At 49.1% G+C, this 16147-nt stretch overlaps 1 protein-coding gene across 5 annotated transcripts in view; it reads left to right on the plus strand.

Moving 5' to 3' along the window:
* HIPK2 (homeodomain interacting protein kinase 2) overlaps positions 1-16147 on the plus strand; it is a 181813-nt gene that overhangs the window by 149151 nt on the left and 16515 nt on the right. For all 5 annotated transcript variants that reach the window (XM_064574897.1, XM_064574895.1, XM_045864188.3 and 2 more), the window contains exons 12-13: positions 1463-1744; positions 11793-12037. In XM_064574897.1, the coding sequence (XP_064430967.1) occupies positions 1463-1744; positions 11793-12037 (527 nt within the window). The remainder of the gene's footprint in view (positions 1-1462; positions 1745-11792; positions 12038-16147) is intronic.

Raw genomic sequence — 16147 nt, forward strand, 5'->3', positions numbered from 1 at the left:
TAGCCTCCCAACCTGTTGACAGGTCCCTCCCTGTTGCCCACTCACCACCCAGCTGGCTTTATGAAGGCTCATTGCCAGTACACTTCAAGATCAATATAATTATACTGAAAGTTTTGTATTTGCCTATTTTTAAGACCAATGCCTTAAGCAAAACAGAAGGCTCTCCCTTGTTGGGTGGTGCAGCCAGGCACCCTTTTCTTTTAACAATGCCAAGTGAAGATATTTTAACTGCTGAAGTAGTGAAAACATAATCTCAAAATTGCAACATAGTAACAATAACAAATGTATGGGTTTATGCTAAGTGCAAACAGTGGAACAATCTTATCAGTAAAACTTATTGCCAGCCCCCAGAAAGGAACAAGCAACACATCTGACACTAGCTGTATAGAAAATTAAATAAATCTACAGAATTATTTTCATCTTCCTGCCTTCCTTTTAGCTAGGAAGTACTAGAATCTCTAAGGACATATAAGATTCTTAGAAATTTCATTGGGCTCTCGCTGTATGGATACAACCAAGGTCAGCAAAGGTGGGGAGGGGGATGGGAAAACATAAGGTATGTTTTTCCCGTAAGTTAGCAGAAACTACGTTTGCTAATTTTTTTTTAAAGATTTTATTTATTTGACAGGGAGAGAGGACAAGCAAGGGGAGCGGCAGGCAGAGGGAGAAGGAGGAGCAGGCTCCCTGCTGAGCAGAATGCCTGACGCAGGGCTCGATCCCAGGACTCTGGGATCATGACCTGAGCCGAAGGCAGACACTTAACCGACTGAGCCACCCAGGCCCCTCATACATTTGCTAACTTGATAAGGAATTTTGAGTCGATCAAAATCAAGATTAAAAGGTCCCTATTTAAGTACACCTTTTCCTCTTGCGTTTTGCCCGCGTTTTCTCATTACAGTTCAAACAGACTGGTAAATTTCCTGTGAGGCTCAGGTATCAAAGACATGAGTGTTTTAGTTTCATAAGTTGCAAAACAGCCATTAGCAAGGAAACCAAAGCTTTATGTGACAAATAACATTTCTTTCAACTCCCTTTAGGACAAGACCCATGTACATTTGGAGAATGACAGGACAGAGTTTAGGAAGTCAGGCCTTGACCCTGAAGACAGTGGGGGGGGGTGCTGCAGTGGGGCAGACAACCTTGAGACCCTGGGCACTGCATCTGCCCCCAAGGACCAGCCCAGTCCTTGGGCACAAGCCCTCTCCCTCTCCTCAAACCCCTTTCTCCTGCTGGGAACAGGCACATGGCCCCAGACCAGAGCCCAGAGAAGGTCAGGTCCCTGCCGCCACATGTGTAGCAAGCCACTGAAAGAATGAGCTCAAGAGGCAGCCACTTTTGCAGTTACAGAAAACATCTGAGTGCCCTGAACTTCTAACTTGGCGAAGCTGGTGTCCCTAGGCAGTTGCGCTCCTTGGCAGGAGCTGCGGGGCCTCCCTGAGCGTGTGTGGCTTTGTCGTTACAGAAACGTCTCCACCTGTGAGGTGTCCTCCTCACAGGCCATCAGCTCCCCTCAGCGGTCCAAGCGCGTCAAGGAGAACACGCCTCCCCGCTGCGCCCTGGTGCACAACAGCCCGGCCTGCAGCTCCTCCGTCACGTGCGGGTGGGGCGACGGGGCCTCCAGCACCACCAGGGAGCGGCAGCGGCAGACGATTGTCATTCCTGACACCCCCAGCCCCACGGTCAGCGTCATCACCATCAGCAGCGACACGGATGAGGAGGAGGAACAGAAGCATGCCCCCACCAGGTGAGGCCGGGCCACCTGGAGACTTCCAGGAAGGAGCAGGACCGGGGTGCTCTGTGTGCTCACACAGACAGTGCTCTGTGGATCTGGGCCCCTTTCCATCATCGGACATGATGATCTCTGTCGCCTGGCCCCTCCATTTGCGTTTTGCCGTGGCCTAGAGTCCTAAAGTGATTGCAAGGGAATGTCCAACAGATTTTCCATATTTGTTCAATGCCAAAAGAATTGTGAATCACTTTGGTAGTGAAAAATAGTTATAGGCCCTATACATTCGGGGGACTTGAGACCGATTATACACAGTGCCAGTGTATGTCAACTCCTGTAAGCGTAAAAATCTCTACCCTGGGCGGTTGAATTTATTCCCAGTTGGTCAGGATATTTTTCTAGCATCGCCTTGGCTCTCTCAGAATTCAAAATAATTGTCCAATTAATCAGAAATTTCTGTGTCTGATTAACCCAATCTTTCAAACTGCCAGTTGGCTCTTCACCCAGAGAGCATTACTGTTTATTCCAAAGTAGTAAGAACTCATTTTACTCTGTGTGTGCTTCCTGGGAAGGGGAAAGGAATATTTATTACATTTGCAAGACTATTAACCCTGGCGCCAAGGCCTCTTTTCCTACATTCTCCAGCCAGACTTCAACGGAGTGCGGTTTGTACTTGGGCTACCTGCTGAGCCCCTGGACCAGGCCCCTCTGGAACAGTCAGTCCCCTGGCCTTTTGCAGCCCCAGGGGCCCCGGGGCCTTGTAGATCCCAAAGCCTCACAACCCCAGCTGCCATTGGGACCAAGAGTCAGGGAAGGGGGAGGCCGGCCACTGCTGAGCCCATCTCTGGCAGCCAGCACGTGTACCGGGACCTGAGGCGAAGCTTAACGTTCACAGGCCCCAATTACTAATTCCTGATTGGATACAATGTCACCAATTAGTAATCACAAATTTTCTTGATGAAATAATAAATTCTCACACCTGAAATCATTAGCAAGTGTACAGATAGGCTAATTAAAACACTCTCGCTATAGCTATCCCTGCAGGCTGTCCCCTTCCCATCTTTAGAATAAACTCAGTATTTTGCTTTCTTTTTCATGAGAGAGCTAGTATATGTCTCATTCCAGTGTCCTCTTTCCCTGTTTAGTGTCTCAGCCTGGTCTTCACTGTGTCTCAGAAAAGAATGTAGTAGAGCCCTTCTGAGACTGGTGTCAGTCCCTTTTTTGATAATAACCCCATGTTGAGTCAATACTCCGTCCTCCCCCGCATCTCATGCCCCCCAGCCCAGGAATATCATGGGCTCAGGTGGTCCCATCACAAAGAGAAAGGCTTCTCCCAGCCCAGGGCAGCCTGTCCCCATGTTTGTAGCATGGGCCATAAAACGGGCTGAGCAGCCCCCACAGCCCTTTGCTACAACTGGGAAAAAGAAAAAGCAATTTAAAAATCTGACAATCAACTAGATTGGATTATCGTTTTTGAAGTACGAGGTTTGAATTGACACAGAGCCTCAACGTATGTGCTCAGGAGAGAACTGAACAGCATGTCTGAGGAAAAGGGAGGATGAGAAAGCGATCTCTCCACCAATCAGACGGCTGCCAGGGCCGAGCACTGCGCCAGGCCAGAGCGCAGACTGCTTCCCCAGTGGTCCCCAAAGCCCCGGAAAGACACCGAACTGAAATTCTTGGCAGCATGTAAGGACCTCATTGTAAATCAGCTGAGACAGAGGGGAGGGCAGGGAACGAGCCAATGGGCAGGCACTCATGTGAGGGACAAGCACCAGTAAGTGACGGTGGGCTGCTGAGGACCGGAGCTTCATAAACTGGAAAATGCAGCGACCTGCCTGAGACATTACACCGAACGCAGGAAGCTGCAGATTGAGGCCAGAGAGTTATCGTGAAGGCTTCCAGCTGTCCGGTTGTGACAGGAAACTCAAAGAAAGAGATAATCATGTTTTCTGGAGAGATCAAATGACTGTTGGCCTTAAAAAAATGTTTCAAGACCCAAGAAGATAGGAAAGCGTATTTGAGCCTGAGTAGGATCACACAGAAACCCGTAGCTGTTTTATTTATAAACCATTGTATAACGTATTCATGTTATTGTGACTACCTTTTGGAGTGAGAGAAGAACGGGGAGGAAATATGATTACTCGTTCTTAAAAATCAGAATTATCATAAAGTGTAACACAGTAAATATTTATTGGCCCCGCCAGCGTGAGATACTATGCTAGGCACTGCAGGTGTTACATAAATAAGGTAGACAGTCTCTGTCCTCAGGAGGTTTGCAGGGTAATAAGCGAGATACGACTTGTACAAATCATAACACAAAATGGAATACCAGCCCCATAAAAACCAGCAGAGTACTGTGGATGTTCAAAGGGAAAATAGCTTGAGGAAATAGAGGTCAGAGGTCTAAAGGGTGTAGATAAATAGGAGAGAGGGTGAAATTGCGAATTCCAGCGAGGTGGGTGGGAGAGCTGGAGCCTCAGAGGTAGGCTGGCAGGATCCAGAGCACAGAGGGGCAGCTGATTCAAGGGCAAGTGCGAGGCAAGGACCACAGGGATTTCAGAATGGAAAGGGGATTGGAGGGTCTCCCCTTCAGTGAGGGTGGTCCGCTTCAGGAGATACCTGACCCCCGATATTTGGCGCTGTTCGTTGCCGGAGCAGAAGGATGGTCAGCAGCTCCTACTTTGTGAGGAGGACCCCAGAGCATGAGGGGCAGGCTGGGGAGAGCAGATTAAAGGGGAGGGGGGTCCTGACAAACCTTCACTGAGTGTTCTCATTTGCACTGTCCTGTGCATCATTTGATGGGGTGTACAAGGCAAGTAGTTCTCCCATTTGATAGGTGAGGAAGCTAAGACCCAGGAAGGGTAGGTGACTCAGCCCCGATTGATGAAGATTCTAAGTAACAGAATCGGGAATCGGGTCCCCTGCCATTGAAAACACGGCAGTCTTGATTATTAGCAAAAATAACTGATTTCTCTTCAGTCATGAGTTTGACAAAGATAAACTCTGTCCTGCCCCCTCCTCCGGCCACCACCATGCTCTCACACGGTCACGTCCACAGTCTGTTCACCGAGCCCCGACCTGGTGCCACGCATTAGTCAGCAAGAGGGTAGAAGTCAGCTCTTCTCATTCTTCGAGAAGATGCTTTAAAGTGAGGAGGTCAACAAAACCCCGCCACCTGCTTTTCCTCAGTGAGTTGCTGTTGGAATAGGGGGCCCTGTGGGCATGGCTGGAGAATTGGTCTAAAGATAGAAAAACCAAACTGGTATTTTTCTGGGTCGCCCAGGATGAGGTCGTAGAACGAGTCCTATTTTAAATATTTATAAAATGATTTTGATTAGAGGAGCACCTGACTGTGCTGAATAAGCCATCTTCTCTCCCTTGAAATCTCCTCGGACCAAGTTTATTGGTCCATGTCTTATTATTCAGACCCTTTGCCAACCCGGCCTTGCACTGAAACTGTCCTTCAGAGGCAGTACCACACGACCTCTGGGCATGGGGGTAATTTTTAAAGTGCGTCACCAAAGCGGCTCTTGTCAACTGACCAGGTAGAAACCATTTTGTCCAGTGTTCTTATTCACTCATTTATTCGTTCACTTAATTACCTGGATATTTCTGGAAGACGTGGGGCACAGCTACTTTTGGCCTCACTTGGCACGTGTGAGTAGCCGCTCCTGAGTACCACCGCCAGGGTTGCCAAAATGTAAACTTTAAGAAAGTTGATTCATTCATATCACTCGGTATTTTTTTTTTTTAAGATTTTATTTATTTATTTGACAGAGACACAGCGAGAGCGGGAACACAAGCAGGGGGAGTGGGAGAGGGAGAAGCAGGCTTCCCGCCGAGCAGGGAGCCTGATGCGGGGCTCGATTCCAGGACCCTGGGATCATGATCTGAGCTGAAGGCAGACACTTAACGACTGAGCCATCCAGGTGCCCCATCACTCGGTATTTCAAACAGGGATCACTCTTAAAATGGTTTTGTAAAAAATATCTGACCCTTCATGTTCTTCTTTATACTACATTGAAAATCTCGAGCAATTACTCTCTTTAAAAGGCATAGTCAGGACACTGATAAACTGCTGCTCAAAAGACTTGGGCCTGGAAAAGTGGACATCTGCTTCCCAGAGGGCAACACGCTCCTTTAGGATTACACGGGCCAAGTCGACTCCAGGCGGACCCCGTGTCCATGGCCGGCCACCTGCAACCCCGTCACTCCTTCCGTCCGCTCCTGGTTTGTAAGCCTGAGTGAAGAAACGGGAGCCCGGCACACGGTATCATCTGAGGGGGCTTTGTTGTTCTGCAGTGTTAAGTTGCAGTATACCCCAGGGCTGAAGGAGAGTTCAAGCATCTTGACTCCTCTCGGGAGACGGAAGGATGGCTGGTCAAGCTGACTCCACCGCCTCCTCGTCACATCCTCCTTTGTTCCTTCAGAACACGCCTGCGGGTTGAGTAGAGTGGTGAAGGGGCTGTGTTTTGAAGAAGAGACACTATGCCCAGCAGCCTGTCCTGATGCTGCAGCACATTCCAGAGCCGTCGCTGACACAGCGCAGCTCCGCGGGGCAGAGGGAGAGGGGGCGGGAAAGGGCCTGGCACCACAGGGCAGAGCGGTGCTCAGCCGCTGGATTGCGGACAGAGCTGGAAGAAGAAAGAACAAGCGCTTCTGCAGCGGGGCGGTGGGGGTGGGCTCCTTCCATGCCTTGCTTCGGATTTCTCTAGAAGATCGTCATGTACGACAGTCCTCCTGGCGATATGTACGTGTGTGAGAGAGAGAGACATACAGGCAGATATCACACTGGGTGGATAATAGAACTTAAATAGAATGTATGCACCAAATTTAAAATGTAGATTTTTTCTCACTCATGGCTTTAAATTGGGAGCTGTATACCACATCGGAAGGAGCACATTGGCCTGGAGGCATCGGCTTTTGGCCCCTCTCCTCACAAGGCTCAGGGCACTGAGCCGCGTATTTCTAATTGGGTGGAGGGGGAGGGGAGCAGGACGACGAGCCATACGCATCCCCCGTGAAGGTTGGGGGGGACAGCAGATGTCACGTCCATCAGCTGAGACAGCCGTCCCTGTGCACAGCCCCGTGCCCCGTTCTTAGGGAAGACCCCTGGCACCGGAACCAGAAGGAGGAGTTAACAGTTAGTTAACGTTTTCACTGCTTGTGGGTAGGAAGGGGGAGGTTAACGGAAACGATACGGCACAGTGATTCAGTGAGTGCAAGCTCAGGATAACTCAACAGCAAAGAAACATAACCTGACTACAAAGCAGGCTAAGGATTGAATAGCTATTTCTTAACAGAAGATTCATAAGTGGCCAACAGCTATATGAAAAACTCCTCAGCATCACTCATGATCAGGGAAACACAAATCAAAACCACAGTATCCCCTTATACCTGTCAGCACAGCTGTTATCAAAAGAACAAAAGATAAGAAGGTGTGGACGAGAATATGGGGAGATTAGAGCCCTTGCGCACCGTTGGCGGGAATGGAATGCGAACTGGTGCAGCTACTATGAGAAACAGTATGGAGGTCCCTCAGAAAAATTAAAAATAGAGCTACCATTGATCCAGCAGTCTCACTTCTAAGTGTTTATCCAAACGAGTGAAACCAGGACCGAAGAGATAACTGTACTCCCACGTTCATCACGGCATTATTCGCAACAGCCAAGGTGTGTCCATCAGATGAGTGGACAGACGAGTGAGTAAAGAAAGCGGAGCACACAGTGGAATGCTAGTCAGCCTTAAAGAGAGGGAAATTCTGCAATATGCAAAAAACCTCTCAACACGAGATTTCTAAAATAGTCGAGTTCGTAGAATCAAGCAGTGGGATTTCCCTCACCAGTGGTTTGAGTTAAGCAATACCTACACCTGTAGTCAGCAACACTGTACCGTATACTTACTTTTGTTAAGAGGGTGGTGGATCTCCTGTTAAATATTCTTACAGTCAGTAGTGTAATGCTCTTTACTGCCCAGTCTTGCAGTGAGGATCGGGGGGACCGTATCTACGAAACACTTTGACCAGTAGTTGTGCATCCAGTAAATGTTGCCTATGGTTATTAATCAGTGTTGTAGTAAGAAAAGAGTGGTGTTTCTCACATACAGCATTGGCTATGGAATCAGAGCAGTGAAGGAAGTCACATACAAAGTTGATTGGTGGAGATGAGTTTTGACCCCCATCTTGAAGGATGGGGTTGACTGAGATTGGCAAAAAGAAATCAGAAACACATTCCAGGTAGGGCCCTACAGGGCAGGAGTCACAGGCTCGTGTCCACTCCTCCAGCAGGGTTTCCTCCATCGGGGCTGGTTTCTGTACTTCCAAGCTCTTTATTTCTTTCCATCATTTTAAAATGATGAAAATCAGCTATCGCCATGACAACACAAAGCAATTTGTGAACTCTGGACGCTTTGTTCTTTACTCAGAAGCGGTGTTCTGCCGAGGACACTTAAGGAAATATTTCTCGTTCTACTCCTCTCTCTCTGTCTCAGTTCCATTACCCAGTTCATAATGAGATTGATAAACTATCAATAATAATTAGACACTGTAGTGGAATGAATCCCAGTAGAGTCAATACATACGAGCCAGAAGAATCTGTAGCAGTAATGTCAAATGTGTGCTCATTTTAAAGTGACTCATTTAACAGCTTCCCATTTGTTATTGAATCTGCATAGTGTATTCGGGCAGAGCACAGAGATTTTTAACAGTAGAAGAGATTAAAAACAGAGCCATCAAATTAATTCACCTTTTCCACCTGTCACAGGCAAATCCAAAAAGATAGGTAAATTAGCCCTGGACTGTGTTGTTACCTCTTTGCTCATTAGGCATGATAAGCTCTGAAAACAAAGGATGGGACCCATGAACTGTTCATAGAGGTTTTATCCTACACTCCTTGATAGATATTAAGACACTGACATGCAGGATCCTCAGCCTCTGGAGGAAAGGCTCACTACCTGTTGGGTTTTCATCAGGAGATAGCCCTAACTTCTCACAGGTCGTCCAAACTAAGCTGTCAACTGTTGCAAGACTCTTACTAGCAAGCCGTCCTTTGGTGACCAGAAGCTCACTTACTCACAAAGTGGCCCATTGTATGTTTAGATTCTTATTCATACTGAGCTGAAGCTTCTCCACAATTTCCAAATTTGAATTTTATTACAGCTGGGCTGTGTGTATGTATATGTTTAATTTGCTCATTTCCTAAACAACTCAGAACCTGAGGAAGATGTGGTCGGCAGGAATTGGCCAGGTCTGGGTCTACATGTAAGGTACACTTACTGTAGACATTTATTTCCTCTCTAAATTAGGAGTAAACCAAATCCTTTATGGGACCCTCCCAGTAGGATCCTTTCATGCCACTTTCCCTAATAGATTTCAAAGCAGGCTGGAAGTGGAGGGACGTCCAGGGTCACACTAATATCCAGGCCACTGTCCAGGGTCACACCAGTGAATGGACAGTGGAGCCAGGACTAGAACACCTAGACACATTTGGAAGCCAACCTCTGTTCTTCATGTGGGGTCAACCACCCGCAGACTGCGCCGCTGTGTATGTGGGTTAGTTACACAGACCTGGCTGTGGCAGAAGCTGAGAGTGAAGGACAGGGCAGCACATTTCCCCGCAACCCCTCCGGAACTGGGCGCTGTACGGAGTCACAGCCTCGGGGGCCTCTTCCCCTGGTCCTGGGGACCGTTTTGTGATGGTGTATGCATGGGGGGAGAGAGGAGCCCTAGGTTAAGTCCACCTTTGGGCTCTTGTGCATACTGCTGCTGTGAACACTGGCGTACGAGTATCTGAGTCCCCACTCCGATCCTTTGCACGAGTACCTAGGAGGGGCATTGCTGGGTCCTAGGGTAATTCTGTGTGTAGCTTTTTGAGGAAAAAGCGTATGGGTTTTTTGTATTTCAACTGTTACAAGTGGGAAGCATAGGTCTTTATTAATTAAAAGGTATCTATTTTATCAAAGTGAATGTGAAGAGCTGTAAATATATGCAGTCAATCCATTCCTCACCTTCCTTTGAGTCCCTAACAATTGTCATCAGTACAACTTATTTGACAGTTCATCATAGAAGGCTTTGTGACATCCATTATTCTCTTTAACCGATTATTTTAAAGCTTTTACTGTTTAACTTGTCATGTTTTTATACAGTCCCCCACTGAAATTTTAATCACCTCGAGGGCAGAGGCATGTATTATATCTCTTTGAACAGGAATTCCCCATAGCACCTACCACAGATCTCCAAGATATCTAATGAGTTTTCATTTCTTTCATATCAGTCTTCTGGTTTATTCATAGACTAGAAACTTCTCCATCAAATCCATACCTTGATAGAATCCACTTTGCCTGGATCTGTTTTGGCAAACCTGTTTTCACATGTTAAAGGAGGTAACACGACCAGTAACAATGATAATAGCAGCTAACTTTTATACGCTCACTACACGTCAGACACTCTTCAAAGCACTTCCGTGTGTGTTCTCGCTTCTCAAAGTCAGCCTATGTATGGAGGTACCGTCGTTATCCACGTTTGACCGATAAGGAGACAGCCACTCAGAGGTTGAGTATCTAGTTGCCCAAGGCCACACAACCAGCAGGTGCTGAAGGTGGGCCTCTGGCTACAGGGCCCATATTCTGAGCCACAGACATGGTTAGGGAGGGACCTTCTACCCTACAGCAAGAAGGACAAAATGTGCAGCCGCTGGAAGAATTATTCAGCCCAGATGTCAGTGGTGCCAGGCTTTGGGGAGCAGGGGGGGTTCAGACCTTCTGCAGGCTCACCTCCCAGCCCCTCCAGCCTTTTGTAGGTCCTTCCACTTAACCGGCTTTCCAGGGCTCTCGAGCTTGCCCACTGCTCTGCTGCCCTTAGGGTGGCAGAGATCTATCTTGGAAAGAGTCTGGCCTGTGACTGGCCGCGTGACCTTCAGCGAGACACCTGGGGGAGGGGGGTTGTGGTTCCATTAGGCGCTCCATAAATAGCAGCTGCTTCTTTTAGCAAATTAGTTGGAAACTGACCATCTTATGTAGGCAGTCGATATTTCTTAAAAATAGATGATCAATATACAAAAATAGATGCAAATCCATTTTTAAAACCTTCACAATAAGCAAATTCCATATCCATCATTCCACCAGCCTGTCCTGGAGGCAGACAGAATTGGTTCCCAGAGGAGCCGCACCAACATAAATATCTCAGGAAAGAAAATGCGCTGGCCACAAGCCATCCAGAGCTCGTTCCTCCCAATGAGCGTAGAACGAAGTCTCAGATACAGGAGGAAAAGAGATTCTGAGCAACTCTCTTGTAGGCATCATCCCCGTGGGGGCCCTTCTGACCTCCCCTAGACACAATGCCGTCCCCTCCCTGGTCCTTGGCCCTGGCTGGGGGGAAGCTTCGGGGGGCCAGGCCTCCCCCTGCGAAGGGGACTCTCAGACGTCTGGGTGGCCTGCGCCATCATCACACATAATACCCCACAGCACAGACGTGGCTGAGGGTGTCCCGTCCAGCTCCCGATCTCTCTCTCCCAGCATGTCTGAACCGTGTTGTGTGTGGTCAGCCTCTCAGGGCCTCGCTCTTCATCCACCCCTCTCTCTGCATCCTGCTTCCTCTTGGATGTTTCGCTCCCTCCTGCTTGAGTTCGCTGATCTCCCAGGCCCTGAGCCTAAGCTGATGGGCGCGCCCCTCCCAGACCAGGGCCTCAGGCTGCGGGGTCTCGCTGGGCTTTCTCTGCTTACTGAGATGTCCCCTCCTGGTGACTCAAAGGGACTGCCACACAGCTGTGGGCTACAGGTGCCTCCCCTGCAGGTATGCTGAGCTCTGCTGCAGGGGGAGAGCCCAGGGCCACCTGGAAGCATCTCCCCTGGTTCCAGAAGCACCTGTGGGCCCAGCTCCAGCCCCTTTCTCCTGTCTTCACATGTCCCCCCGCTGCTGGTTGGACGGGTGATGCTTGTGTGCCTAGTCTCCCCTCTCCTGTCTCAGAGCACCGAGAGGGGGCTTCTCACACAGCCAGTTCTGGAATGCTGCTTGCTGTCTCACTTCACAGCCGCCTCACGATTCTGATTTCTCCCTTTCCGTTTTCAGCACCGTCTCCAAGCAGAGAAAAAACGTCATCAGCTGTGTCACGGTCCACGACTCTCCCTACTCTGACTCCTCCAGCAACACCAGCCCCTACTCCGTGCAGCACCGTGCTGGGCACCACACCAACACCTTTGACACTAAGGGGAGCCTGGAGAACCACTGCCCTGGGAACCCCCGAACGATCATCGTGCCACCCCTGAAAACCCAGGCCAGCGAAGTGTTGGTGGAATGTGATAGTCTGGTGCCAGGTAATTGGGGGCCGGGGGAGGCCAGGAACACCTCTCTGCCTCTCTGCATGCTGGTTTTCTTGTTGTGTTGTGTGAGAGCTAATGAGCCCCGGGTTATTGTAGCTCCTTACCCAAGGATTTCGCTCAAGTAGCCAGGGTAGGATTCCGCTTAACATCACGTTGTATAAGCAGTGTTTTAACTTTTTTATTTCTGTAATGAATACCTTGCTGACTTGACAGCGGCTCTCCCACTGACTAGGTTGATAAAAAATATGAAATAAAAGCCACCCAGCTCCCTATTTGCTGGTCTGGGATGACACCTGGCTTAGGGAGATCCTGACCGAGTTGAACAGCTTCCTGTGTGGAAAGAACCTTCTCCGAGTGTTGGCAGGTGAGGGTGACGTAGGCTTACCTCGGCATCCCCTCAGAGCTCACTGTTGGGAGGAGAGGTCATAGCGAGTGTGCTTGTCTCCTCACATGCTGCTTGAGTAAAAGGAGTCCTTCCATTCTGTGAAGGCCTAGACTCTAGAATAAAGGCTGAGAGCGTAACCTTCCAAATACACTTAGTGGCTCCCCCCAGATTTGGTAGTACCTCTTCAGTGACTCCCTTGTTCATGCTCACCAGTGGAAGAATTTAGGGAGTAAACCGGAAGCCATCTGCTTTTCTGCACAAACCATCACCAGCCCATCCAAGGCAGACAGCACCTTCACGATAGCACTATTTAGGAGGAAAGACGTACAAACTGCCAAAGAAGATTTTGTTTAGATTCAGGGAGCTATTCATCAGGAAGGACCCCCGTCTGTGTCACCTGCTGCAGGAGACCTTGGAACCTTCTTGGGGTGGTCACCACACGTAAGACCCACTAGGCATGGGCCATTCAGGTTCTGCCGCTGAGAGTGACCTGAGGGTGAAGAGCAGAATTCAGGATGGGGTCTTTAGGGACTTTTCTAGCCCAGTGCCATAGGCGAGCCCACATAGTGTGGGACACAAGGACATCTCTTTCCAGAACCTTCTTTCTCTTACCAGGCAAGGGTTTCAGTAGAAACCTTGGCAGGAAGGGATACTCTCTAGAACCGGTAAGGCAAACAAAGCTGTTCACCCAGGAGACAGGACTCCTTAGAGCAGGGGCCCTCATACTTTTCTGCTCATATATCCCTTAAGTAATTGTTTAACACTATATCCATTGCACGTTTTTAAGTTTAAATATTGGCAAAGGATATCATTTTTGTCATGTTATATGTCGTGTCACTGTTGAAGTACTTTGAATATGTGTGTCAAAACCTCAGAGCTACAGAGTCAACTCATCCAATACGTGGGGACACTGCCTTGTCCCCTCATGAGCAGCCACTCCTTGTCATCAGCCAGGCAGCCAAGCTGATTCACGTCTGTCAGAACTGGCTTCCCTGTAACAGCCACCTCACCTCTGAATTTTGTTTCGTGAATGGACGGATAGAGTAGGGACTTTCCAAAGCATCTGTAGCCTGAATACGATAAGACTGGACAGCCTTGAGTTGTTCTTACCCAAGATGGCCTGGCTTTGCTAGCAAGGGACTGTCCGTCCCTCGGGAGCTGGTCATCTTTTTCACACCTTGAGGCGGTGCACCATGTTAACTTCCCAGAGAGTGAGAAGCAATGGGAGACACGTGGATGTGAGAGAGAAGGTGGGAAAGGAAAACCAATAGACGCTAGTGCTGGTGAATCTATTCAGGAAAAGATAACATTTGCAAAATCAGGATCTGGAAATTCACCCTTTAAATTTTTATTGCCATGTACCCTCAAGTCTTCAGGAAGCCCTCCACGTGCTGGCTTAAATTGCAGCTGGCTCAGTCAGAAAAGTGTGCGACTCTTGATCTCGGGGTTGTGAGTTCGAGCCCCATGTTGGGCGTAGAGATGACTTAAAAAAATAAAATCTTAAAAAAAAAGATTGCAGCCTGCGGTGCACAGAGCTGGGTGTGACGGGCTGTCCTGCTTAATTAACAGTAAAGGTCTCAAGACTATGTTGTCGAAACCCTTAAGGAAGCCCGGCCCTTTTATTGATCAGGAAGAGGAGATAGTCCTTCCTCATCTGCAGTCTTAAAAACTCCAAAAACCGGGGCACCTGGGTGGTTCAGTCGGCTAAGCATCTGCCTTGGGCTCAGGTCATGATCCTGTGGGGCTCCCAGCTCAGCGGGGAGTCTGCTTCTCCCTCTGTCCCTCCCCCCACTTGCTGGCGCGCGTGTGTGCGCTCTCTCAAATAATTTTTTTTTTAAGTTTAAAAAAAAAACCTTCCGAAATCAAATTTTAAGTTTACAGCAAACTCGGTGGTGGTAGTGAAGCCTGACCTGAACTAGCAAGGGGCCGTTCACAGTCTCTTTGTCATAGGCATTTGTGCCGCTTAGTAAAATATCCTTGGGTTTTGGAGCAGAAACCTTCCTGGCTTTGATTACAAGGTGGTGCTCAAGGTTCTGCTGGGTGTAACCTAATACGTTGAACCTTTCTAAAATCTGAAATCCTGAATTTCAAAAACGTGTGCCTCCAAGGATTTTTAGATCAGGGATTGAGACCTACGGCGCAAGACCATGAGTTTTGTTACATCAAGAACGCCCCTGGGGGCGCCTGGGTGGCTCAGTCGTTGGGCATCTGCCTTCGGCTCAGGTCATGATCCCAGGGTCCTGGGATCGAGCCCCGCATCGGGCTCCCTGCTCCGCGGGAAGCCTGCTTCTCCCTCTCCCTCTCCCCCTGCTTGTGTTCCCGCTCTCGCTGTCTCTCTCTCTGTCAAATAAATAAATAAAAAATCTTAAAAAAAAAAAGAACGCCCCTGTTCCGAGACACCTCGGGGGAACTCTGTAACAGTAATGACCCCTTTAAAATATGGATAATGGTTTATAAGAATTGGCTCAAGCTAGATCTTCTTGAGGTCATCTAGGAATTAACTTTTTTAAGGGTGGCTGGTGCTAAATTTTTCTTGGCCGCTTAAATCAGTGGGAGAGAGTGGCCAGATTTCCGCAGGTTAGAAATCTTGCAGCTTGGAGTTCTGTTGGGCTTTGGTGCTGGTGCCTTTCCATGGACAGCAACACAGCTGTGGGGAGAGTTACTGAAGCTTCAAGGCCACCTAGTCCGGCCCCTAGGGAAGGCAGGCAAAGGGACTGAGGGCCGGCTTTGTCAGCATAGCAGCAGTGTTGCGTCTGGAAACCACAAAGGCAGGAGAGGACAGCTTGGTGAAGCCCGCACTTCCCGCCTTTCGGGTCACATGAACCACCTCCACCGTCGGCCCATTGCGCGTGGGCAGGGGGCCGCTCTGAGCGCTTTCCCCACGGCCTTTCCGCAAGAACTGTGTGATTTCTGAACGGCTGAGAGTCTCTGAGGGATATTTCTGACCGAAAAGGAGAAAAGGGGGGGAAAGTCATTCTCTGCGGTAAGGCTGCTGGTTCTAAAGCAGCCAAGTGCTGCTCTCTCTGGGGGAACCCCGTGGTGTAATTTTCCGCCGTGAAGAGAGCTCTATTTTCCCCTGTGAGGACATGCTGCACAGTCTTCCTGGTGACACGTAAGAGGCAGGAAGGAACTTCATTCTGGTGCCTGCGCATCCCCAGCCTGTGGTGTTTGTCAACACTAATATATACCATTCGCTACAAAATCATCCTAGGCTCAGAAACATCAGGAAAGCAGCCTTCCTCAGCGTCCTGGTGCGCACTTGGCCCAGAGAGGCCAAGGTGTGACCTGGTTGCAGCGCCACCCCCACCCCAGCTGGAGCTCCCAGGTGTTCCCTGGGCTCAAGTCAGCATGAATGCTGAGCAGGCCACAGTCCGTTTTCTCGCAGAATTCACCCCTCCTGTGGTTCTCAGTTCGGGAAGGAGCTTTGGGGATTTCTCACATCACCTTCTCAGGTCTCCTGGGTTAGTTGATGTTCTTTGGGAAGGCAACAGAAAGAACTCTCTGCTGCCTTAAGACACATAATTTATTGGAAGGAATTAAGAAGGCTGAGGGAAAAGTTCAACAACCATGTCCTAGGCTGCACAGGAACCAGAATTCCCAGGACCTGGGCCACTGGTGGCCCGATGCCTGCTTCCTGGAGCACTGCTTCACCCTGACCCAGCGACTCCCAGGCGCCCAGTTTCCCATTTCCATGAGACAGGACTTGGTTGTCCCAGCTT

The sequence above is a fragment of the Mirounga angustirostris genome, unplaced genomic scaffold (assembly GCF_029215605.1).
Source record: "Mirounga angustirostris isolate CCGP_5_RB_7025 unplaced genomic scaffold, mMirAng1.0.hap1 SCAF_12, whole genome shotgun sequence".
Taxonomy (NCBI): domain Eukaryota; kingdom Metazoa; phylum Chordata; class Mammalia; order Carnivora; family Phocidae; genus Mirounga; species Mirounga angustirostris.